General features: G+C 41.8%; 1 protein-coding gene and 1 long non-coding RNA gene across 14 annotated transcripts in view; one reads left to right on the top strand and one right to left on the bottom strand.

The window, feature by feature from the left end:
* Nucleotides 1-121: 121 nt before the first annotated feature.
* On the bottom strand, nucleotides 122-21624 carry LOC117639236 (dynamin-1-like protein). 13 transcript variants are annotated; one of them, XM_034374708.1, is made up of 12 exons: nucleotides 21345-21624; nucleotides 17367-17487; nucleotides 15290-15407; nucleotides 13449-13660; nucleotides 8150-8360; nucleotides 5560-5660; nucleotides 5343-5489; nucleotides 5092-5255; nucleotides 4223-4580; nucleotides 2628-2916; nucleotides 2167-2372; nucleotides 122-1189 (listed from the first exon to the last, which is right to left on the bottom strand). In XM_034374708.1, the coding sequence occupies exons 2-12, from the start codon at nucleotides 17472-17474 to the stop codon at nucleotides 1145-1147; spliced, it is 1959 nt and encodes a 652-aa protein (XP_034230599.1). In that variant the 5' UTR covers nucleotides 17475-17487; nucleotides 21345-21624; the 3' UTR covers nucleotides 122-1144. The 13 variants fall into 13 exon arrangements, with proteins under 13 accessions (XP_034230599.1, XP_034230601.1, XP_034230610.1 ...); XM_034374710.1 differs by lacking the exon at nucleotides 21345-21624 and adding an exon at nucleotides 21010-21224; XM_034374719.1 differs by lacking the exon at nucleotides 21345-21624 and adding an exon at nucleotides 20931-20952.
* The window catches only part of LOC117639240, a 19569-nt gene continuing 10323 nt past the window's right edge, over nucleotides 16029-25274 (top strand). The window contains exons 1-2 of the long non-coding RNA XR_004587358.1: nucleotides 16029-16039; nucleotides 18990-18991. This is a non-coding gene — a long non-coding RNA (uncharacterized LOC117639240). The remainder of the gene's footprint in view (nucleotides 16040-18989; nucleotides 18992-25274) is intronic.

The raw sequence follows: 25274 nt of genomic DNA, 5'->3' as shown, positions 1-25274 counted from the left end.
TGATTTTAGCCGGGCATGATACTTTGTCATTCTTAGTCTTTTTAGATGGGTAATATGGCCACAAAACATCAGGATGATCAGAGGGCAATGTGGCGAGAGGCCATATGCAGTAAGTACACGCTTAGTGAAAGAAACGACAAAAGTTTATTTCAGTTAACCTAAATGAAACAGTTTCGGCTTGCTGAGAACACGTCAGTCAAACACGATACTAAGGAACGAACTGTTCTCACGTCAAGCCTATTGAGTGAAAATGTTAGTATTATTAAAAGATAGGTAAAAAGACGTTAATACAAAACCAGTAAAAATATATGAATTGAACACTCTTCATCTTGATCAAGTCTTGGCCCAGATACACATATTGTAAAAAACCACAGGAATATTGAACTTCCATAAAATTATATCCTGAAGAAACTAGCTGATCCTTCCTTAATTCCTTCAAGTAAACTACGAATCATGATACCCTCCACACATGCAAAGATCAACCCCAACATGTAAGCACACAGAGTCAAACACGATACTATAGAACGAAATGTTCTCCCGTCAAGCTTATTTTCTAAAAATATTAGTATTATTCAAAGATAAGTAAAATGACATAAGAACAAAACACGTAAACATATATGAATTGAACACTCTTCATCTTAATTAAGACTTGGCCCAGATACACATATTGTAAAAAAACGTAAAAATATCGTACCTCCATAAAATTAAATCCTGACGAAACTAAATAACCCTTTTTAGTTCCCTCAGCTAGCATAATAACCACCCACTAAGCATATGATACCCTCAACACATGCAAAGATCAACCATAACATTTAAGTTCTCAGAATAAAATGAAGATTAAATAAAATAAATTTGAAGAAAAATTAACAAAGGCAGCATCAGTTTTTCGGTTTTCCATGTGCGTACGACCCATTTTGATCTGACATCAAGACGCACGAACGGTGTCCTTGGCTAACCTTTCCATTAAAAAGAAAAATCTGTTACATGAGTGAAGCTGCCTCATTAAAATAGCACACAATATTCGAAGTCACAAGAATCCTTTCACCCCACATGAATGACTTAATTTTGAAAATGGTTATTCATTGGGATGAGAGTGCAGCACACCTAGCAAAAGGAACAGTTCTTGTAGCTTAACTTCTTGCAATTAATCTTCGAGGTCTGTGATGACTCGTAGAGCCTCCGACAGCGCCTGAAAGAGAACAAAAAATTTAACGTGTGTGAGCTCCTCCCATGATGGTGGCTTCTGGCATGCTCTACACTCCAAATGTGGCATAGCCCTGAAGCTAGGGGCCTTTCTTGCCAACTCCTCTGTTGAGGGTGCCAAATGTAACTCAGTTTCTAGGTACTAGGGCGGGCCGAGTGGTTTTTGGACAACCTTTGTCGGAAACCCTGCTTTTCGCACTTTTTCAAGAAAACTCAAAAAGTCAAAATTTGAATCTTTAACGTTGATGCGCGAGGGTCAAACTTTAAGTTACAGACCAGGGGCAGCACAGTGGGTCAGAAGATCGGTGAGGCGGCCAAAACTCTAGACGCGTTTTGAGCTCCAGAGTCGCTTAATGAGGCTCGAACCAAGCGTGTGACCCCATCAATGGATTGCTCTCCGAACGAGGAATTCATTGGTGGGGTCACACGTCCGGTTTGAGTCTCATTTAGCGACTCTGGAGCTCAAAACGCGTCTAGAGTTTTGGCCGCCTCACCGGTCTTCTGGCCCACTGTGCGCAGGTCGCGTTGAGTCTGTGATGCCATCAAGTATTACGCTATTATACGTTTGCAATATTGAAAATTTGCGTTTGACGGCCCACCCTACCGGGACACTTAACTCTGAAAACCTCCCAAACTGTTTTAGACATTGCAAACAAAAGCAGCTTGTTATAAGAAAGTATTTGGAGCATATATTAGCTTTCAATAAAAATAATTATCGTAATTTACGAACCATCTTTTCGTATGAAAAAGTTTATTAGTTTGCACTGAGTGTGCTCAAAATACTTCGTACGGTTTTGAGTGTGTTGGCGACACACCTGCTCAGTAACGGGGCGACATTTGACGCACCGAACAGAGGAACACGCGATAGAGGCGCCCGGTTTCAGGCATGCCAACTTTGGAGCGGGCATCTATCGTATGTCGTCATTAAATGCCATTCGGTGCGGAAACTACAACATTACTTACCATTTCTCTCTTGCAGGTTTCTCGACGCTTGCGATCTATTTCTGGGTTTTCCTCAAACAAACGATCCAAATCTCCTTGCAGATCAGAAAAAAGCCCCAAGGGCAGCGAGTCCCGCACCTTCGTCACGAGGAAATTGACTACAGCTTTAGCCGAGCAGTCTTGCAAAGTTTGTGCGACTAATCGGTGGTAATGGTCAATCATACTACCTGAAATCGGAAAAAGATAGTCGTCATCACTTCAGGAAAATACTTAGAAATGCATGCAAACTCTGCCAAATCACTTCCGTTCTGGAAGAGCATTGGAATACCCTATTTCGTGCATAAGCGCGCAGAAAAACCTACGTAGTGATTTAATATGTTATATTGGATCCTAACTATTTGACATTGAATGGACAAGATTAGACAACAAACCGAAGGGTTGATTCGGTTTTCAAACAGTTAGCACTGGCTTACATAACTTACCTAGAATGTTGATCTGCTTTTTGTCCTTACTGGACATTGTCAATAGGTCAACCTGAGAGGCAATTTCGGCTCGTTTATCTTTATGTTTCTCCTCTTTGAATTGCCTCACAAGCTGTAGCTTCATAGCACCACCCTCATTGAAATGCGTAGTGTGATCAATACTATCATCTTCGTCACTCTCACATTCTCCCTCTTCAGACTCACCATTTGCCAAGATATCATTCATTACCACACCAGATATTCGATGATAAGTTATGTGGCTGCATTCTGACGCCACAAACTCTTCCACCTAAAAAAAAGAAGCATACTTAAGAAAAAAACTTACACGCACGCGTGCGCGCGCGCACACACACACACACACACACACACACACACACAAAGAATTAGGGGCACAGCTTAGACGCAATAAGGACGTTCCATCCAAAATGCACGGTAAAAACTGTTCCTGGTTTTTCCAGGAACTCCCTGGAAATCGCCTATGCCTTCACCATTAGCCTCCTGGGAAAACCAGGTTCCGTGTTTACCGTGTGGCGAACTTCGAACAACGTTTCCGGGAGTGCACGATGGGAATTCTTGTGAATTTTTCAGGATTTGATGCTGGATGGAACTATCAATCCCTAAAGCAGCGCATACTTGAAAAAAATTTTGGGGTCGTATTGCTTGCTCTGCTAACTGAAGTGTGTACTCAGTACCTACAGATGCATACTTAGCTGAGTACACATCTACAGATGCATACTTGGCTGAGTACACATCTGCAGATGCATACTTGGAGAGGTTAGGTATGCATCTGTAGGTGTGTACTCAGCCAAGTATGCATCTGTAGGAGTGTACTCAGCTGAGTATGCATTTGTAGATGTGTACTCAGCTAAGTATGCATTTGTAGATGTGTACTCAGCTAAGTATGCATCTGTATGTGTTAACTTGTAAGAATGCACCTGTAGATGCATACTGAGTACACACTTCAGTTTGTAGAGTGGTGTAGAACACTCAGTATGAACGCGACTTTATTTTCGCGCAGTTTCATACCAAATTCGTGAATTTAAAACGCATGCAGTCGTAATTCACCCGCAACGGAGCTGGCCGGAACCTCCGCCTAGCGGAATGTACCTCATGCTTTCTACGACTAAATATTAAATATTTTTAAATGGTTTGGACATATTTAGAAAGAAGACACTGTACAATATACTCAAAATTCGAGAAAATTTCAATTTTCCGACCAAGGCTTGAAAAGGAACAGCTTCACCGAGCGCAGGGAGACGGCAATGGTTCCAGGGACGACGCAGCGGGGGAGCATATTGAATTTTAGATAGAAGCTTCCGGATGCCGCAATGACCAGACATGGTTTGTCTTCCACGTATATCAAAGTTCACTACGTTTCCCATCATTTTTGAGCAAAGCTCATGCGCATGAAACCACATATTAATTTGGTTAAGATAGAGAATGGAACGGAAACAAATGGAAGGGAAGAATAAAGATGAGATATGGGGCCGGATAACTGTTTTGAGCGGCCTTTTTGAGCGTAAAGTGAGTGAGCTTTGCCAGAACCTCGGTGTCGCAACAAGGATACAACTTCAGAAAGTGTTGCTTGGACTTACCATCATCTTGACCTTTTCAACCCATTTTTCAATAGTTTCCTTCATTGCTCGGGTTATATCTTGTTTAAGGCGTGGGAAACGATGAGCTTGCGCCGGGATGCATGACTGACACATGTTCATCAATTCCTCTTGAACGGCTTCCACAGACGCCACGGTCGGCCCTTTCATAGTCTTTATCAGAGGTTTCATCAGTTTCTCAAATGCTAACTGAGAAACCAAAAATGGTGGCTTTAAAACATTAGACTGCCGCATGGCAACCAAAACTTCATCCGTGGTGTAAGATTTGCAAGGGGCAGCCATTGTTAAGGCCTTTTCTAGTTTACCGTGCAGAATGTCGCACAGTTTGGCACCACCAACCCTGTGAGGAAATCGTCAGATTCGGTATGATTGTAGTTAATGCTTTCATTACGCAACGTGGTGCGTTAACAGCGTGGTCTTTGAGCTTTAAAATGTAACATAAACACCCCTTTCCATTCCAACTTGAGTGCCAGTAAAACAAGAGCAGTTTTCTACATATCAACTTAGCTTTTTAGATTGTTCTGAACGAAAACGGGTTTTTCTCGTGAAAATGTCATCCCCCCAGGATGAAATGAGATAGTAAACAGATGCATGATAACACATCTCAATCCGGTCGACATGGCCTTCGTGCATAAAGAGTCTAAAATTTCATTGCATACAGAATTTCTTAAGTTTCAATTTCCAAGTAAGTCTAGGCTTTAAATCTGAACCACTCCCATTGCAGTGCATGGATAGTTTGTGTATCAAATATACCGTAAAACATTCCAATTTTAAAGCTACAGGACTTATCCGGAAAGTGGTCAAGTCAGTATAAAAAAGTGGAAATTCCGCTGAGCGTGCGTCGTACTTACAATTCCAAGGATTGATAGTCTGCAGATCCCTCATCACACAGACTTTGGAACTGTTTACTGAAGTCCGTCACGATGCTCATCAAAGCAGATTTCTTGTCATGCAGGAATTCACCACATTCTTCCAGAATCTTAGTACAGTTTGTTATCCCTTCTCGTAGTTTATTCTGAAAGAAACCACATTTGTATCATGAAACGGGGATTTGGTCCCTTATTTGTTTGATTTGGGAGTGAGAAAGAAATCGAACTCTTACCTGGACATCAGGAATGCATCGATTGATGTGATTCGAAAGCAGTTCTTCAAGCCGAGCAGCCAGATGCGCAGAACCAGCTCTGGCAGCAATATCCCTGTAATGTTCTTCAAAGAATTGACTTTCCTTACGACGCATTTCTCTCAAACTCTGAAACAATAAGACTCATTCAAAAACTGAACTATTCCGTGAAGGATAGGACACAATGAAGCATGATTACCATTTTGGAGTTTAAATCATGTTGGGATCTGTTTACCACACCAATGATTCCTAGTTTGACTGGAATGACCATGCCTGCTAATATGTCTGCGGCATTGGTACCTTTAAACAGATATTGTCTAGATTTAAAGGCATGCACTGGTGAAACAAAGGCATAAAAATTATGCCCTTTAAGGGCGTAAACGATTTACGCCCTTAAAGGGCATAAATCGTTAATGCCTTTGGGAAGGGCATTAAAATTTTGCTTGAAATTCCTATACCATTTACGCCCTTCCCAAGGGCATTAAACGATTTATGCCCTTGCAAGGGCGTAAAAGAGTATTTATGCCCTAAAGGGCGTAATTTTTATGCCTTTGTTTTACCAGTGTGTTCAGAATGGGAGGAACCTTTCTTCCAGGTTACAAGGAGTGACTTGAGGTTGTTTCGGCATAACAGCCCTATAGGCCTGCATTGAATTGTTCGTACGCCACACCTGTTCAAAGTTACCCAAACCATGAGATAACTTAGGACAGGAGTAGTGTAACTCGACTTCCATGCAGGTCGATGGCGCAGCCTCACCGAAATTACCACAGGTCGTTCAAGTTACTTAAGTGAGTCAAAAATTCCCGCTAATATGAGGTGTGAATTTCTTGTCATGCCGGTTTAAGGGATGGCTTTTCTCATGAAAAGCATAGTAATACACGCCAAATGACGGCGTGACTCAAATAACGTGCAGTTTTTCAGCGAGATTTCTTGTCATGCCACTTTCTGGTGTGACTTTTTGTCACGCCGGTCATGTGTCCGACCATTAAGGGGAGGTTCTACTGAAAATCTTACTTTCTTCAAAGTGAGTCCCACTATCAAAATTCATTGTAAATTTGAAGTATTTCATTGTAAGTTGTAAAATTTGAAGTTAGGAGAGCAATACTTAGCCCCAAATCCAGTCGAAGAGGAATTTTCTGCTATTTCTTGTCGTAACTTCAAAAATTCTCCTCGCAAAGTATTTCAACGTAAACTGATGTTCTGGGCATTTTTCACTTCTTTGGTTCATACTTGATAAACCGTGGCATTAGTAAGATGCTGGGACCACTACAAAATCATAGGCTGTGTTTTGATGATCGCATGTCACTAATATTGCAAGACAATGGTAAAAATCTTGATATTTTAAAGTTTGTTTTTTTCTGAAAAGCAATGCCAAAATAAATTTGCTGGGTCCCATGTCTCGGTGATGCCACGCTTTCTTGCATATGAGCCTAAGAAGTGAAAAATGTCCAGAACATCAGTTTACGTTGAAAAACTTTGCGTAGGAGAATTTGAGATACTGCTAAAATAGGTTGAAAAAACCTCTCCGACTGGATTTTGAGGAAGGTATTGGGCTCTAAATTTCATGTTTGACTGCTAACTATGTAGTACTTGACATCTGCAACAAATGTTTACACTAGGGCTCAATTTGAAAAATGCAATATTTTCAGTAGAACCTCTCCTTAAGTTTTCAGTGGTAATAATTTAGAGTGGTCTCTACGAGGATGCAACCTTCCAAAGGCATGAAAGGAAGTACTTTGCACCTTTTACTTGACGACACTGTTATTGAACGAATGACGTCACATTCGTTAGAATGTGAATTTTGTCACATCCATTTGAATGTTGATCCACGCTTAAACGAATGTGACACACTGAAAAAAAAGTCTAGTAACGATAACCAGAATCCTGGTACCAAATACCAGACTGTCTGATAGAATATAACTCAACTAGAATTCTGGTAAAAAGTACTAAACTGTCTAGTTGGCCTCAGTCTAGTAAACCGTACCAGATTTATAGTTATCCTCACAATGCCGCCAGGTCCCCTTCTGGTAGTTTTTACCAAACATCCTGGTTAGTTAATGTGCTTACAAAACTGAAATAAGAAGTCCAAAATTTAATAAAATATTTTTTCGTAGTGATGAAACCTGATGTGACGTCGATTTCGTTAACGAACAACCTCTGAATTGTTTTTTTCCCTCCTCCTCTCCGGATTCGAACCGGGATCTCACACTTGTGAGACGGGCACGTTACCACTGCGCCACCACGTCGCCTGTGGGTCGAGGGGATCCCCACCAGGTGACTCTCTACGTGTCTGGCTCAGGGAAATACTCCCAGTGTTTCTTTCGGATTTAAGACTCCGAAAATAACGAAACCGGTTGCAGTTTACTTTTTGACACCCGAACATTTCAATTAAAACGAATATTTCGAAGTTTTACGTATGGTGCCAATTACGGAACAGTCTGGTAAAATTTACCAGGATTATTAACCAGACACCTGGTAAATGTCACAACACCCGATCTGGTTACTGCAACTGATCATCTGGTGAGAGTTACTAGGATTCTCGTATGAGTAACTAGTACTCGTTTAACTAGGATTGGTCTGGTACTTTTAACCAGACTTTTTTCTCAGTGCACCCGCATCAGACGGCCGCATAATGGCCGTGTCACGTTCAAACGAACGTGACAAAATTCACATTCTAACGAATGTGACGTCACATTCGTTGAATAACAGTGCACATGAGGTACGACTTAGCAAGCATATGATATTCCCGAGTAGATTCCGTCGGCATACAAACACGACGTGCGGCTTACCTCGATCCATGAGATCTATTTTCGTTACGACGGCAATCGTACGCTCCCCTGTCGGATCCACCCGTTTGGCGAGTTTCAGACTTTCACTCGTTGCCATATCTGCAGTGGCCGTCATTACCGCCAAGATGATGGTAGAAGCAGGTGCGATGTAATCCATGATCAGCTCTTCGACCTGTTCCTCTATGTTCTCAGGCTGGTCACCGACAGCGACCTGAAAGAAGCGACGTGGTAGAACGATCAGAGACAATGAGGCTGAGGGCAGTTATTGAGAAGAAAGTAATATGAGGCACAGCAGATGATCCCCGTCCCGTTCGCGACCCAACGGCTTGAGACTGGACCAGCGATGAGAGATTATTTCAGATAGAAAGAGGCACTACCGCGTAAGGCCGATGTCGCCCGCTCCCTGGTAGAAGGCACGATGTCCCGCGCTGCCTGGTAGAAAGACCGATGTCAAGCGCTGTCTAAAACGGCCATCGTTTGACAAGTTATATCTCCTAAACCGTTAGAGTTAGGTCGGTACTGTAAGCGAGCCGATTTTAGTTCCAACTTAGATCTACAATCGGCTCGCTTACAGTACCGACCTACACTGAAAAAAAAGTCTAGTAACGATAACCAGAATCCTGGTACCAAATACCAGACTGTCTGATAGAATATAACTCAACTAAATTCTGGTAAAAAATACTAAACTGTCTAGTTGGCCTCAGTCTAGAAAAACCGTACCAGTTTTTATAGTTATCCTCACAATGCCGCCAGGCCCCCTTCTGGTAGTTTTTCCCAAAACATCCTGGTTATTAATGTGCTTACAAAACTGAAGTAAGAAGTCCAAAATTTAATAAAATATTTTTTCGTAGTGGGGGCAAACCAGGGCCAATCAGCAGAGCCCAAAATGGACCATCGACGATTTGGCCCATTTTTGGCTCAAATGTTACCTACCCATAGGAAAACATCGGGGTAAATTTCAGCCACCTAGGTGTCGTTTCATAGGAGTTATGGGCAATCTTAGTTTTTGATTTTTTTTCTTAAGGGGTTTTTTGACCAAATTGCTACATTTTCCAAAATCCCTCTCAAGTCTCATTTTTAAACCCCTATTTGGTGAAAACTCTCATTTAAACGTAAAATTGCATGGGGAATTCGATTTCAGGGCCCAAACGGAGCCCTGGGCAGTCTATCATAGAAAAAAACGCCAATTTTGACGAAAAATCATTTTTTTTTAAGGGTTTTTTACGTCGGTGCGTTTTAAAGCTACCCCCGAATCCAAACTTGGTCCACTCTATGGGGAAATCGTACCTCATACCACCACCTAAAATAGCACGGCTCGACATTTGGGTGGTATGGGTATGGTTTGGGCGCTGCAGCCTTGGGAACTTTTAAATTATGAAAAACTAGCAAATTCCCCCTTACGTCGAGGTCAACCCTCATGCATTGGCTGTTTCGGGTTCGACTGAGGCCCCGCGGTAAGATTTAAGTTAGAAAGGTCCTTCTTACCCCTCACTACCATCACTGACCCTCTGAGAAGCGCACTGAGGTCATTTTTGGGTCCATGGCTGCAGCCAAAATGACAGAATTGACGAAACGCTTGAAGGGTAGGCAAATTATCCTACGCGCCATGCGGGGGCCTGTTCTGGTCTAATAAAACATGTAGTCTAACATCTGCTTCTTTTATTTTGAAGAGGGTAATGATCACAATTTTGACAAATTTGGCAGTTAGAAAAAATACTAAGCTAGGAAAAAAACTTGGCTCTTATACATTGAACTAATATCGTAAATTGCTGATCATTACACTAAACTAAGAACACAACTTTGCTTAACCCAGGGGAAAACTAGTCCAGACGACCACCCGGGAACACCGTTTCCGGCAAATCCGATTTTCCGATTTCGCCTCACAGAATTATCACGATCATGAGACACGTTTTTTGGAACCGCCTCTACGAAAGACGCAAGTTACTTTCGAACGGACCTCGTTCGATGAATTTGGTACGGGAACATGATTCCCGGACGGTCGTCAGAGACATGTCCAGTCCGGCAACACCGTTCCCGTACTAAAAGCGGCCCAGCAAGCTAAATGAGGGTATTTTCGGAATCAGCGCATCGAGCCCGGCCATTCGCACACTTTTCGACTTGGTTTGAGCTGTTACAACCAACTCGATTTTGACACGGCCCGATTCTGCTGCACGTCAAGAAGGCCGTGTGGAAATCGGATTGGTTGAAAACAGCTAAAAACAGGTCAAAAAGTGTGCGAATGGCCGGGGGTCCCTCCGCTGATTCCGAAAATACCCTCATTTAGCTTGCGGGGGCCGCTTTTACGTACGGGTGTTCCCGAACTGGACATGCCCCAGAGGACCGTCCGGGTACACGGTTCCCGGACTCAAAAAGGGCCATACAAGCTTCAAAATGAGACTTTTTGCGTTTTCTTCCTTTTTTTTCGGAAAATAAAATGATTTTGGTACTCATTTTGACTGAGAACCGTGTTTCCGTACTGCGTTCCCGCATCTTATGTCGTTCGGCGTCCACACGGGAACCCCCTACCCCCGTGAATGGGCATGGCCCTCGCGACCGTCGTCCGGGCACGGGGTTCCCAGATTTTTCTTCGGCTGGTTGGTTTTGTTATTGCATGATTCGTGCTTATATCAAGTCGCGAGGTCTGAGAGATGCATGGTTTTTGGGCCGGCCCCGAGCGGAAGTTTGCCCAAAAAGAGTCCGGTCGTGAACGTGTTAAGCAAAGTTTTTGTTTTTAGTTTAGTGTAATGATCAACAATTTACGAATTAGTTCAATGTATAATGAGCCAAGTTTTGTTCCTAGCTTAGTATTTTATCTAACTGCCAAATTTGTCAAAATTGTGATCATTACCCCCTTCAAAATAAAAGAAGCAGATGTTAGACTACATGTTTTATTAGACCAGAACAGCCCCCCCCGCATGGCGCGTAGGATAATTTTTCCTACCCTTCAAGCGTTTCGTCAATTCTGTCATTTTGGCTGCAGCCATGGACCCAAAAGTGACCTCAGTGCGCTTCTCAGAGGGTCAGTGATGGTAGTGAGGGGTAAGAAGGGCCCTTTTTAACTTAAATATTACCGCGGGGCCTCAGTCGAACCCGAAACAGCCAATGCATGAGGGTTGACCTCGACGTAAGGGGGGAAATTTTCTAGTTTTTCATAATTTAAAAATTCCCAAGGCTGCAGCGCCCAAACCATACCCATACCACCCAAATGTCGAGCCGTGCTATTTTAGGTGGTGGTATGAGGTACGATTTCCCGCATAGAGTGGACCAAGTTTGGATTCGGGGGTAGCTTTAAAACGCACCGACGTAAAACCTTAAAAAAAGTGATTTTCGTCAAAATTGGCGTTTTTCTCTATGATAGACTGCCCAGGGCTCCGTTTTGGGGCCCCGAAAACGAATTCCTCATGCAATTTTACGTTGGGAAAGAGAGTTTTCAGCCAACTAGGGGTAAAACTGTAGACTTGAGAGGGATTTTTTGGGAAAAAGTAGCAATTTGGTCAAAAACCACTTAAGAAAAAAAATCAAAAAATAAGATTGCCCATAACTCCTATGAAAAGACACCTAGGTGGCTGAAATTTTACCCCGATGTTTACCTATGGGTAGGTAACATTTGAGCCAAAAATGGGCCAAATCGTCGATGGTCCATTTTGGGCTCTGCTGATTGGCCCTGGTTTGCCCCAGTGATGAAACCTGATGTGACGTCGATTTCGCTAACGAACAACCTCTGAATTGTTTTTTTCCCTCCTCCTCTCCTCCAGATTCGAACCGGGATCTCACACTTGTGAGACGGGCACGTTACCACTGCGCCACCACGTCGCCTGTGGGTGCAGGGGATCCCCACCAGGTGACTCTCTACGTGTCTGGCTCAGGGAAATACTCCCAGTGTTTCTTTCGGATTTAAGACTCCGAAAATAACGAAACCAGTTGCAGTTTACTTTTTGACACCCGAACATTTCAATTGAAACGAATATTTCGAAGTTTTACGTATGGTGCCAATTACGGAACAGTCTGGTAAAATTTACCAGGATTATTAACCAGACACCTGGTAAATGTCACAACACCCGATCTGGTTACTGCACCTGATCATCTGGTGAGAGTTACTAGGATTCTCGTATGAGTAACTAGTACTCGTTTAACTAGGATTGGTCCGGTACTTTTAACCAGACTTTTTTCTCAGTGTAACTCTAACGGTTTAGGAGATATAACTTGTCAAACGATGGCCGTTTCAGACAGCGCTTGACATCGGTCTTTCTACCAGGCAGCGCGGGACATCGTGCCTCCTACCAGGGAGCGCGCGACATCGGCCTTTGTTCCTAGGAGCCATCGGTACGCTCTGAGAGATATGGAGGTGTTGGTCGTAGTTCTAATGCCATTTGTAAAGGGTATTCCGAAAGAGGGTTTCCACCGTTCCCAGGGATACTACCGTGGCTCTATCCCAAGAAACGGTATCCACTGTACCTTGCAAACAAGTCAGTCAGTGCATTCACTTTCAATTGTGAAAAAGGCAAAATTTCACAATTGAGACAGAAATTTCAAAAACGTAAATGAATGTATGTCACCACCGCGAACAAAATGTGTTAAGCAGGTTGAAGGTTCATGATGCAGAAACCTTATTTCTGAATACAATTGAAAAGGGGTTATCGGAACAAAAAACAAAGAAGAAGGTTCAATCTTCAGCATCACATTATGTAGCGATTATTAGAGGTTAAAAATACACAAAACTGTTCACTAACTAAAAACAATATCCTGTCTTACAACTGTAGTGCCTTTAACGGCAAGTTCAAAAACAGTTTTGCCCAAATATTATATTTATTGATAGAACAACTTAAAGCGTTAGATTTAAATTGATAAGCAAACCGCCACAAGTTACGGATTTTGATACTTCTAACATGGAAATGAACACTAGCAAACGGAACTTCCGAATTGAAACAAAGGAACAAAATTATTTACAGCTCAGTTACCAGTCAAAGAGGTCAAAAGTTCGTGTGGATGATCTTCCGGTAAATCGTTTTTCCTCTAGAAGGGTCACTGCGGGGAAGAACTTGACAGGTGAAGAACTGAACACCCTAACTCAAATACCGCAAGCACAGGCATGACAATCGTCCAAAGTTGTTCCGTGGCATCAGCGGTTCAATTGAACTACTTTAAAGTATGATAGTAAGTAAGTCTGAGCATGCGGTATGTGAAGTAAAATATGGTGTACAGTTCTTCTCCTGTCCAGTTTTTCCCCGCACTGTCCCTACTTTAGGACCAAATTTGAGGGTAATGGCTACCACTTCCTAGAGTGCGAGGAGATGCATACCTTGGTTAGGCCCGGCAGATCGACGAGCGTCAGATTCACCACTTCGGGCGAGTAAACTTTCAGGGTGATCGGTGTCGATATTATGTTTTGGTTGTTGCCGGCCAAACGGATAGTCTCCGCCATTATTTCATTTTGAATCTCCTCATCGCCGAAATACATACGATCTGGGTCGTGCAGAAACTTTGCCCACTCGTCGTGGTCATAGGGGTTGCCTGAAACACAAATTTACCGCATAATACACCAAAAGAGAAACATTGCGATTATGCAGGAACCAAGTGGCACGTGAATCGGCTGTTGAGAAGGGACTTTGTTCACTTGTAACGACGCTCCAATGACGAATGACTGCTACAAGAGCATTCCAATCAAATGCCAGCAACAAGAGGCTTGTACGATCTGATACTTAAGCAACACTGAGAATGAAAGAGTCATGATCATGACTAAAATTTTGGGTGAGGAATTCTTTATTACCCAAATTTGGGTGAGGAAATTTTCCTCGCCCAAATTTGGGTGAGGAAATTTTCCTCGCCCAAATTTGGGTGAGGAAACTTTCCTCACCCAAATTTGGGTCATAATACTATGGTGCTATATAGGGAGCTGATACACACTTTCTCACCCAAATTTGGGCGAGAAAGCTTTCCTCGCCCAAATTGGGCGAGGAAACATTCCTCGCCCAAATTTGGGTGAGAAAGTAAACCTCGCCCAAAATTGGATATTGATCATGACTTTTTCATTCTCAGTGAATAACCACACTAAATGTTTACAAAGAACTTTACACGTCGTATGACGCACGATTTTAGACCTGCGTGACGTTTTGCATAAAATTGTGCAGAGATTCGCATAAATTTATGCATTTTCACGCACAATATTACGCAAATTCCCCGCATGCACAAAATCGTGCAAGTGGCACGTGCAAAATGCTACATAAACATTTAGTGTGAATATTAGTGGATGTGCGGGTTAAATAATGAATAGTACATAAATGTTTGACGCCTCCTACGAAAGTCTTAACTGCCAGAGTAGATCAAAACCATCCAAACTGGACATGACGTGAAAAGCGGTCTTTTCTCAAAGATCGTGACGCCCACATACTACATAAACTTTTCTGAACAGTTGTTAAAAAATTTCATCCTTACATTAATACGTAGACATTGCATTTCAGAGGTATGGCAGTGCACTGATATGCACTGACGATAATTCATGATCAGTCTGCAGTAGGCAGATTCCAGACCTCATGGGCAAGTCATTTGCCAACACCTCATGGATTAGGACCAAACTTGGTATACCTATAGCTTTTGAGTCAAAAAAATTTTTGGTAAAACAAATTTCTTTTTTCAGAATTTTCTTGTTGTTAAAAATAAAAAAAAATATTTCTAAAAATTTGACGTCATTACCAAAAGTGCTCAAAATTTCACCAAAGACTTATCGTTATGTTCTCTTTTCACCTGCCAAGTGCCAATGCGGTTAACTAAATACTTTGGGAGATATTAAAGTTTCCAAAAGAGACCAACCCATTAATGATTGTCACCTAGATTTGCTTCGATTCGAGTCAGCAGTCATATTTCGACGAATGTAAAGCTTCGTCTTGAAAAATTTAGAACCAGACTTGCTAGTTATACTGAGAATGATGCAATTTAAGGCCACATAAGGAATATTCCGTGATATTTAATCTTAACTATGATAAATAATTCAATTTTTAAAATTCAATAAAAACAATTGAATTACTAGACATAGAAAAAACTAAATATCACTGAATATTCCTCATGTGGCCTTAAATTGCATCATTCTCATGACGTCCGTGAGTTTGACGCAGCTTAAGCTTTAGTTGAGTTGAGATAACTTACTGCCACGGGGCACGTGGTGCAGCTGAAGTATCAGAGGGCAGCGAGTAACGAGCCCGGATCCTCGTGGCAGGCAAGACCGGCCCACCAACGACTCCAGCACTGACGACTTGCCAGCGCTCTGAAATACAATGACAAGTTATGACTAGTACACGTCACTGTCAAGCTACACGGTAGGTGTACGCCAGACCGTGTCTTGCCGTAACAGGCTTCGCACTGCTACGCCAGTTTCAACAATCCACGCCTGGCGTATTCACCTGCCTTTGGCCTGCGGCGCTAGCCTGCCTTCGGCAGACTGCTTTCCTTGACAAACCGTAGAATAGAGTAGTTGAGCTAACGCCGGACAAGAAGAAAGGAAGAACAATGCTTCAAGAACATGGCCGCCAGGGGCTTTGTCGGCTGCTAGGACCTATCAGGAGCCTTCGGCGGCCATGTTCTTGAAGCATTTCTTCCTTTCTTCTTCTTGTCCGGCGTTAGCTCAACTACTCTAATGGGTTTGATTTCCACAAAAAATAGCCCGTGGTGATCAAAATCTACACTAATGATGGGACTTAACTGTGGGTCGGGGTCAGAATGGATTCTATTTTCGTCAACAGCACCCTCAAGAGCGTAGGAAAAAACGATATGAAACTTAACAAAAAGTCAATTCAGCTCTCTGAAAGTGCTTGTTACCATAAAGGGGTTACCTCACCAGATATACATTCCCACCAGATATAATCCCGCCAGATATAAATCTCACCAGATATACATCTAGTAATTTTATTTTTATAAACGCATATTCACACGAAATATAAATCCCACCAGATATACAGATATTTATATTTTAAAATTAACCGTCTCACCAGATATAATTCCCACTAAATATAATTCCCACAAAATATAATTCTCACCAGGTATAACAATAAAAACATATCATATGCAATGCAGGTTAACATGTTTGCAGAACTGCAGTTTATATATGTATGGAACGGGTATCTGAAGTGCTCTACTCTGCAAAGTCAACTCTGTCTTGATTGAACGCACTTGTACACTCTCTTTAGCGTGTACCCAAGAGAACAGTCCCACAAGCGTGTTCTCAGCTTCATTCGTTTTAAGGGAACTACGTTAAGTGTTTACTGACCTGAGCACACTCGTTGGATTATACTAATCTGAGCACACTCTCATTGGAGTGTATTTAGCGAAGCTCGTTAGAGTGTACTTGTGAGTACAGGTCAAATAGCGTGTACTGAGCACACTGTCGAGTATGCAGTGTAGTTGCGTTGCGTCGCAAGAGCAGGGACAGCTGCATATATATTTATTTAAAAAAAATAATTACTGTATATCTGGTGGGATTTATATCTCGTGCGAATATGCGTTTAAACAAATAAAATTAATTACTGTATATCTGGTGAGATTTATATCTCGTGAGATTTATATGTGGTGGGATTATAATTGGTGAGATTATATCTGGTGAGAATGTATATCTGCTGATACCATCTCACCATAAACATTAAAATTAATGACAATATTTATTTCTTCTAAAAGAACGTACTGGTATTCCTTCGAAAGACAGCGAGAAAATCAACTTAAAACGGATTCTTCGGTAAGTTAAATCTTGAAGCAACAAGTAACCTCTGATAATTCACGGGGGGAAACAATTTTTTTAATAAAACGGAGCTTTACGGAACATGGGGACAAATAGCATGCTGTCAAACCCTTGTACAGACATTCTAAGAAATTCTAATAAATGCTAGGCTGTACACCCTACAAAGACGGATACTCATTGAAAAGTACTTATTGTGTAGGTCCACATATTCGGTATTTTAGAACACATCTCAAGTTCTATGGAGCGGAATAATGACGCACAAAATTACGATGTAGCTTTTAATGCATGAGCTTTGAACGAAACTGAGCACAAGTATCAAAATGCACGAATTTCATGCGCAACAATGCACACATTTTCGTGCGCAGTTGCGCACAGATTCGTGCATTTTGAAATGCATGCACATATTCTTGCCAAGCTTCAGAAAAAACAACCACATAACAATTTAATGTGAAGTAAACACCTATCAGACCAGATGAAATTATTTTAGTTACATACCTGCGAGCCCACGACTACAATCCTGGGAAGCTCTATCGGATCATATTGTAGTTTAGAGAAAGTATCTTGAATGACATTCAATTTCGACAGCAAATTCTTCATCGCCATGATTGAAGTTCAACTGGAAACATAACAGTGAATAAATCAGATTATCACCTGTTTTACGACGAATGTGACGTCACGTCCCATCTGACCCAGCCCCAATGCTGGGGGCTACTGCACGGCAAGAAAGAGTGTGAATAGTACAACAAAAGTACAACAAAAACTGTACATTAAAAGTACAACAAAAACTGTACATTAGAAGTGCAACAGGGATTGTATAAAGTACAACGAGAATTACACAAACTACTAGGCCTGGACTGCCCAGCACTCGTCACAATTGTTGAACTTTAAAAGTACGATAAATTCCTGATAAAAAAAATTGCCAGTAATTTGTGTACTTTAGTTGTCTTTTTCTTCTTGCAGTGAGGTTGTAAAATTCATGTTAGGGCCGAAACAGCCTTCTGGAGAGGCTAAGTAAATTGGGACGATGGACGGGGCCTGTGCGCTAGCGCAGTTAAGGTTATTAATTGCTGCTTCGAAGTTAAATAGGATAATTCATCAATAACAAGGCTATGTATGTGAACTTGAAAAAAAAAGGGTGACCCAGAATAGGATCAGCAGCTAAAATGATTGCAAATAACTTTGACTTAATTTAAATAGTAATCCAACAAGGCCTGACTTGACATACGAAATCGTCAAGACGAGAAAACCCAAATTCGAATATCAGGGATGAAATGCATCGCCTGACGATCAGGTTGAGGGAAATTTCTACTACAGATAAGTTTCTTTCTTTCAGACGCGTTGACAGAGGTAACGGAATGCCATGTGAAGTTTCATAGATGAAGTAAGTGGAACTAGAAAGCGAAGGCTACGAAAGTACAAAGCACGAGCTGAGTAAATTTCATATGATAGTCGTTTAGACCGGCAGGTGATAGACACTTCTGGCGGGGCCTGAAGTGAAGAACAAGAAGAAGAACATAAGCCGGAAACAGTACAAGAAATCGGCCCTTTTCGGGGCTTTTGGCAGGTTTAGATCAAATTGTATTAAAAAATGAAGCTTCCTTGAACTTTTGGATTGAGAATAAACATTCGTCAGCAAGAAATAAGCGTAAGCGTAATTCGGCAACTGTTTCCGGCTTATGTTTATCTTCTTGTTCTTCACTCCAGGCCTTGCTAGAAGTGTCTACTGACGACTTTCGTTGAAATTGAGCATTCAGGTCGACCCCGACTGAAGAGCAAAACCGGAGGCTGGGAGGAAAGAGAGTAGGCAACGAACCCGATATACGCTTCCTAAATTGATATTTGAAGCAGGTTAAATTACACTCTAAAAAATATCAGTACAGAATTTTGTAACATGGTTACGCAGCTTTTTCAATAACATGTGTTACAGAAATTAGTATCACGATGGATACAGTTTTTTTTCTTTGTAACTTGGTTACAGAATTTCGTAACGGTTACAAAATTTGTAAACAGTCGTAATTCTTCCCAATCAAGCTTCAAAATGAGAATTTTGCTCGAACATAGCCTCCGTGGGTCTAATTGAAGATCCTTATGCCATTCTTCAAGTCACAACTTTCCCAGATGTACTCTGGGAAGTCGGGAATCGAACCCCAGACTCCGGGTTGGCGGCCCGCAACGCTACCAACTGCGCTGTGCGGACGCCATGGAGGGAGCGGCGCAGGTAGCCGGTGACGTGAGGCGCGCGCGGTAAGGGGACGGAGGCCTTGCCAGCCAAGCATACACGAGACTGAATCTCTTATTCAGAGTCGGGAAAAATAAAAGCACATGAAAACTCTAAGTTTAACTTGTCTCTATGGCCACTGCTGTTCAATTTTGCCGTTAAAACATTATCGTTTAATCTTTGGTACAGAGTTTAGTATCCAGTTACAATTTTCTGTATCAGTTATGTTACAAACATAATATTGTAACCTTCATGTAACAAATTTCTGTATCAAGCTCCAAAATGATTCATTTTTCTGTAACCGGCACATCTGTTACAAAATTCTATATCACCTTTACAAATATTTGTAACCAATGCTTGTAATACAAAATCCTGCATCAAAAATGATACAAAATTCAGTAACTTTTTTTAGAGTGTACTTTAAAGTGACGACTTGGGACGCTTCTAGACTAATGCACTCGAACAGGTTTGTAAGGATATGTTGCCTGCGCTCTTTCCGGTTTCAGCAATGCATGTCCCAAACGGGTGTGAGTGGGATCAAACCTATACCGGAAGTAGGAAGACCACAATCTACATCCTTAATCGCTCACGTTCTACCTCCACCAGCCGAGTTCAAATACAGAAATATTGATGACTGAAAGAGCTGAATGGCCTGTTCCTGCTTACTGCCCTATAAATTCCTTTTTCTTTAGAAGGTGCTCATAGCAGTGACTTCCGGCGCAGTGTGGCTGAGATGGAAAGAATGAACGCAGCAGTTTAGGTATTTCCCGATTACACCGATCGGCAGCTTACCCGGACAGTGAAAGCCGCTGAGTTCAGTTCCCAATCGCACCAAAACCTCTAAACCCTGCGGAACACTCTGGTTCACTTCTGATGAATTAACATACGGCAGAACCAGAGGTCAAAGCCAATAGCGCGAGGCATAACACAGCGCTGAAATGTTGCAGCGGAAGAGGACAGTCGAAGAGGAGCTTTGGAACTGTATATGAAGATGAGTTAGGTAAAGCAGTTCAAGGTTCTGATATCACCTTCTCGGTGGCCTTCCAGCCAGATGAATCAACAATTCACCGAGCACTTCTATGGTTGACGCCTGCACACTAGCAGAGCCCTACGAGAAGACTAGTGGAGAGTACGTTGTAGACCGGAAACCCTGATATAGTCCTAAACCACAATTAAGGTTGCGACAGCAATTCGTACACTTCAGCCTCCCTCATTCGTGAGGGAAAAGGAGCACACATCAGTAGCGATTATTGCCGTCAGTGTTCTGCTGCAGAAATTGGTTTCTGACTTCCGTCGCAGGTCAATTTTGGACTAAGGTACAATGGAGTATTGAAGTCATCGCCGATCGAAGAGAAAGAGGGTTCTTCTTTTTGTTCTTCGATCGACGACGACTAGAATGCTCAATTCAACATAATCATGGTTTACGTCTATTCTCCTTAAAGCAACGCGATACCTTCTGCAACACAAAATCATAAGCAGCAGAAGAACCTCAAGCAGGCAGCTAACCATACGATAATATGAAGGGCGCCCGAAAGATTACAGTGCAGCCGTACCGGAAATGGCCAGTAATCGCTAACCAGCATGAAGAGCGACCGATGTGAGAGGAGGCGAATGAGAATTCCAACCGGAAGTGTCAACTGAACAGAACTTGAAAAAAGAAATACGCACAAGACAGACACAGCAAGAATGTAGCGGGGGTTGGGCGTCTGCCAAAGGGTCAAAGGGCCCGTTTACCGAAACTTCAACAGGCTATGGTAACGAAGTCCTGAACCGGAAGTTGAAGAACAAGAGCAAGTAAGAAAAAGAGATGTCTGCGCACGAGAAGCAGTGTAAGGACTTGCTTAGTCTCTTTGACTTCCGGTCGCGGGATGTAATGAGATAGACTGCATTTCTTCTTCAACTCAGCTGTACATTACATACCTCGATTCCTTATCCTAAGGTTGACAAGAATCACACGTCTGAAAGTAGCACTCGGCAATGTGCATTCACTAGACGCAGTTATACTGTCGGGAACATTAACGCTGAAGTGAAAAGGCATACGCCGCAGCAGCACGGCATTTATACCCCACTCGGAGGGAAAATCTTCTATCGGCCGAGACGTACTGCGTAGCCTGCCCTTTCCCATACAGGATAATGCACGAAAAAACGGTTGCTGGTTGTCCCACGTAGCTTTTAGTAATGACATACGCGATTTCCAGGGAGTTTCTGGGAAAACCTGGGACCGTTTTTTCGGTGTGAGCGCGATGAAGCATTACCTTTAATTCCTATGATCGCGTTGGTGTCGACAGCCACTCGGCTCTCGGGAACCGCCGAAGGTAGTGGACGGTGACTGGGTGGGGCGTCCACTGCGTACCAACACAAGCGGATTGTTCCCTGTATTGAACAGAGGCGCACGGGCGGGTGGCGATGGCGACGCACGGTTGCCTGAACCTTGCAATATTTGCTGAGGCCGATCGTCAAGCGAGTGCCGGGTTATTAGGAGACCTGGAGCTGTAGCTCGCTCAAATCTCACACTCTTTAGGGCGTCGTGCAAACGTCATCGCCCGGTGGTGGTGTGTGTGTGTGTGGGGGGGGGGGGTCAACAAGAGACCTGAGAGGGGTGACGTAATATCTGGACCGCCTTGTTGGTCCCATACTCGGGTGGCGTTAAGTTCGTTTTCTCTATCTCTCTCTCTATGTCTCTCTCTCTCTCGCCGGGCGTGCATTATCGCAACTGGCGAAGCCTGTTACAACAACCGTGGCGTGAAATGTGGAAAGTGCATTCATACTGAGTTTTCCTTACGCTATTACAAGAAAAGCATCGCTTCGCAACACGAAGAAAGCGAAAGAAACGAAATCTACGGGGAATTGCTTCGTGTTATGAATCTAAACCCTTCGTAACATTAAGCATCTCGTCATTATACAAAGCAGTGCTGTAATGCCTTCACTTTCCTCGTTTTGAGTGTATTCTAAGTTCGCGGCGCGAGCGGTATTCCTTTGAAAAACTCCCTCCAAGGGTGTAGTTAAAGTTAAATTCATAAATCATGCTCTATGATTTCAGTACACATTTTATGCGTGCTCCTTTTTCACCTACCGTAAAAGCGGGTAATATGGACCACCCCGGATATTCTTCTCGCTATTGGTGATGCCGCCTACACAGAAAATTTTTTTGTCGAAACTTAGCGACACATTTATTGCTAATTTTTTTAGCGACAAGATTTGTTGTGGAACAAATAGCTTGTATACCAAAGTCATACTGCGACTGAAGGATGATTGCGCAATGACAAACTTACGCATCAACAGTCCACCTACAAAAACAACTCGTTGACCAACCGTTAGTCAACGACAAGTATTGTGAGTCAAAAAAATTTTGTAATGTCTGCGCCAAGTATTCATGGAGTACTCTTATCGCTAAATTTATTTTTCAGGGTACGTGAAATAATAGTAATTTTCTTATAACTTAAAAGAACGAAATAGATGATTATTCTTGATGTACTTTAATTGAGCAGATAATAGCAAAAGATGTTGTTTACTCAGTAATTATATCGTTTATGGTGATAAGAATTTTGTTCTCCAATGGCTAATTGTCGCTTCAGTTTCAACGACATTTATTCTGCTTTGGTTCTTTGTTTTGGAACAACCAAATTTTCACTCACCTGATTTTTTGTGCTCAACCAGATTTTAACTCGAAAAGCGTCTGTCACTAGCATCCGAACTCGTATACTACTTGGCTCCAAGACGATCATTCAGAAGAATTTCAGGGGTGGTCCACATTACTCACTGGCGGCCTAGATTCCCCTCGTTGACAGTACTGAAAGTAGTCAAACATCGACTTTAAGTCATGTCTTAAATCGTTACACAAGTGTGACAGTTCATGCTCGAGATACATGCCACTCCAACAGCGTATTATGAACGCCCATTCAAGCATCTTTGGGCAAGCCTGTAACCCTGTAGTTGGACAAACTTCACTGCAAAGTAAGCAGTGAGTTTGCTTGTCACTAAAAAAAGGAATCTTGGCCAGGAAATACTCCCAGCTTGCCAAAATTTGGCAAGCGTAAGATTTCAGGTCAAAGCTTGCTAAACCTAACTGTCTACCAAGTACACACTTACAAATGAGTGCTTCAAGTACACACTTACAAACGCATGATTGGCCAAGCACACACTTAAGAATGCATGCTTGCAAGTTACCCTTTTAAACGCATGCCTGATGCCTTATAACTCCATGCGTCAAGCATGCGTTTGCAAGTGTGTACTTGGCCAAGCACGCGTTTGGAAGTGTGTACTTGCAAGCATGCACTTGTAAGTGTGTTAGTAGCCTGTTATGTTTGCAGTGCAGCTTTCCAAATTTGTGTCAAGCAAACTTACCACCTAGGGAGAACAAAAAAGTCCTAAGTATGTCAACATGATCTCAAAATGAGCATCTTTGATGTTAGTATGATTTGAGTTAGTTTGACTACCTGTTCTCCTTGGGCACTGGCTTTACAGTGTTATTTATATAATAAATGCCCGCATTGTAAGAGCCTGTGTTCCTTTTCCCAAACTGAGTTGTAACTTTACCGAAATAATTGCGACAGATCTCATCTGAGATTGCGTGGAGTCAATGACGAATTTTTTTAGGACTACAAGGGAGTTAAAAGAAATGTTTCCACTACTAAGACAAATTAAACATAAGAATTTATTTAAAAATATGATCTTTATGTTTTAAGACCGTCGGCCTCCAAAAGCAGGGATCGTTCAGCAGCGATACTTAACGTAAAAACAACTCTGCCATCAGGGTAGACAAGAAATTTACAGAATAGGAAAGATTTAACAACCAATACAAATCCACTTAAGCAGTGTAAAGAAATAATGAGTTAAAAATGACAACAAAAAGATGATACACACATTCTCCGACACAAAATTTAAATGCGAACAGGAACTCTGAACAAAACATGTACTGTTGTTAAGGGGGGACCCTGGTGAAAAAATCACCAAAATTCCAAAAAATAGTATTTTCACAGTTCATAGATAAAAATGTGCATAGAAGGTTTCAAATTCAACAGGTTGAACACCTTTAAGCTAAGTGGGTAGTTTCTTTATCATTTGGAAGGAAATAACATTGAGATCAGTTGTTGTTGGCTTCTACGCTCAACTTCACAGCTTTGCTCAGTCGACAAAAAAATTTGTCGTAGAAAGACTTCCTGCGTTCCTGGTTGACACCTACATGAGTGGTCTTGCATGGACTCTATTCATTGATGACTTGTCGACAAATTTTAGTGACGGGATCTTGATATCAGCCCTACTTTTTTTAAAACACACCTAAAAGTTTGAAAAAAGGGAAAAAAATCACTTTTTTATTAATGTTGAAATTTGAAAACTCATATCTCAGGACAGAAGTTGAATTTGAAAATTCCGTCACTAAAATCTCTTCTATACATCTTTAGGATAACCCAAAAAAATTTTCAAGCCTTTCCGTCCCAATGAAAGACGCAGGAAGATTTTTCCCCAACGCTCCAAAAAACACTAAAAAGCCACTTTTCTCAGAGACCGTTCAACATTTTGGGTTGAATTTTGTTTTGGGAACTCACCATAATGAACCTCATAATTAAGCAAAGTTTCAACTTTCTGGGATTATTTTGAAGCCTACTTGAAAGTTTCACCAGGGTCCCCCCTTAAGGGGGCTCATACATGTTAAAAGCACTTTTCTAAAAAAAAATTTTGATGTAGACGGATTAAGATTTTACAATTTCTGTGTTAAAATCATTTTAGATAATTGAGTAAGCTTCATTTTGGCTCAAGGGAAAGTGACTTTGGACATTTTTTAGAGATTTAGTCGAAACGTTTAAAATTTTGCTTCTCGTAAGATTTTGTTCGCATACTTGCTCAGATCTGTGGGGAAAAAATCAGGGAGACTCATCCCCAGTAGTGTCATAGAATTGACTACAATGGGCTTTATATCTGCAATAGTTTTCAAGAAAAAAAATAAAAACAATTTTTTAAACCATTTTTTAAACAAATTTTTGAACAAAAAATTGTTTTTATTTTTTTTCTTGAAAACTATTGCAGATATAAAGCCCATTGTAGTCAATTCTATGACACTACTGGGGATGAGTCTCCCTGATTTTTTCCCCACAGATCTGAGCAAGTATGCGAACAAAATCTTACGAGAAGCAAAATTTTAAACGTTTCGACTAAATCTCTAAAAAATGTCCAAAGTCACTTTCCCT

This window comes from Thrips palmi, unplaced genomic scaffold, assembly GCF_012932325.1.
Source record: "Thrips palmi isolate BJ-2018 unplaced genomic scaffold, TpBJ-2018v1 HiC_scaffold_11, whole genome shotgun sequence".
Lineage (NCBI taxonomy): Eukaryota > Metazoa > Arthropoda > Insecta > Thysanoptera > Thripidae > Thrips > Thrips palmi.
Note: the sequence above shows the minus strand (reverse complement) of the source record. Positions and strands in the feature narration are given on the sequence as shown.

Bases quoted from the DNA above. Each gene is read 5' to 3' on its own strand.
- LOC117639236 (XM_034374708.1), bottom strand. From the start codon at position 17,474: ATGGCGATGAAGAATTTGCTGTCGAAATTGAATGTCATTCAAGATACT. The intron at 5,490-5,559 runs GTAATCATGCTT...TTATTGTTTCAG, and splicing joins ATGATTTAAACTCCAAAATG to AGTTTGAGAGAAATGCGTCG. The intron at 5,256-5,342 runs GTAAGAGTTCGA...GGTTTCTTTCAG, and splicing joins GATGCATTCCTGATGTCCAG to AATAAACTACGAGAAGGGAT.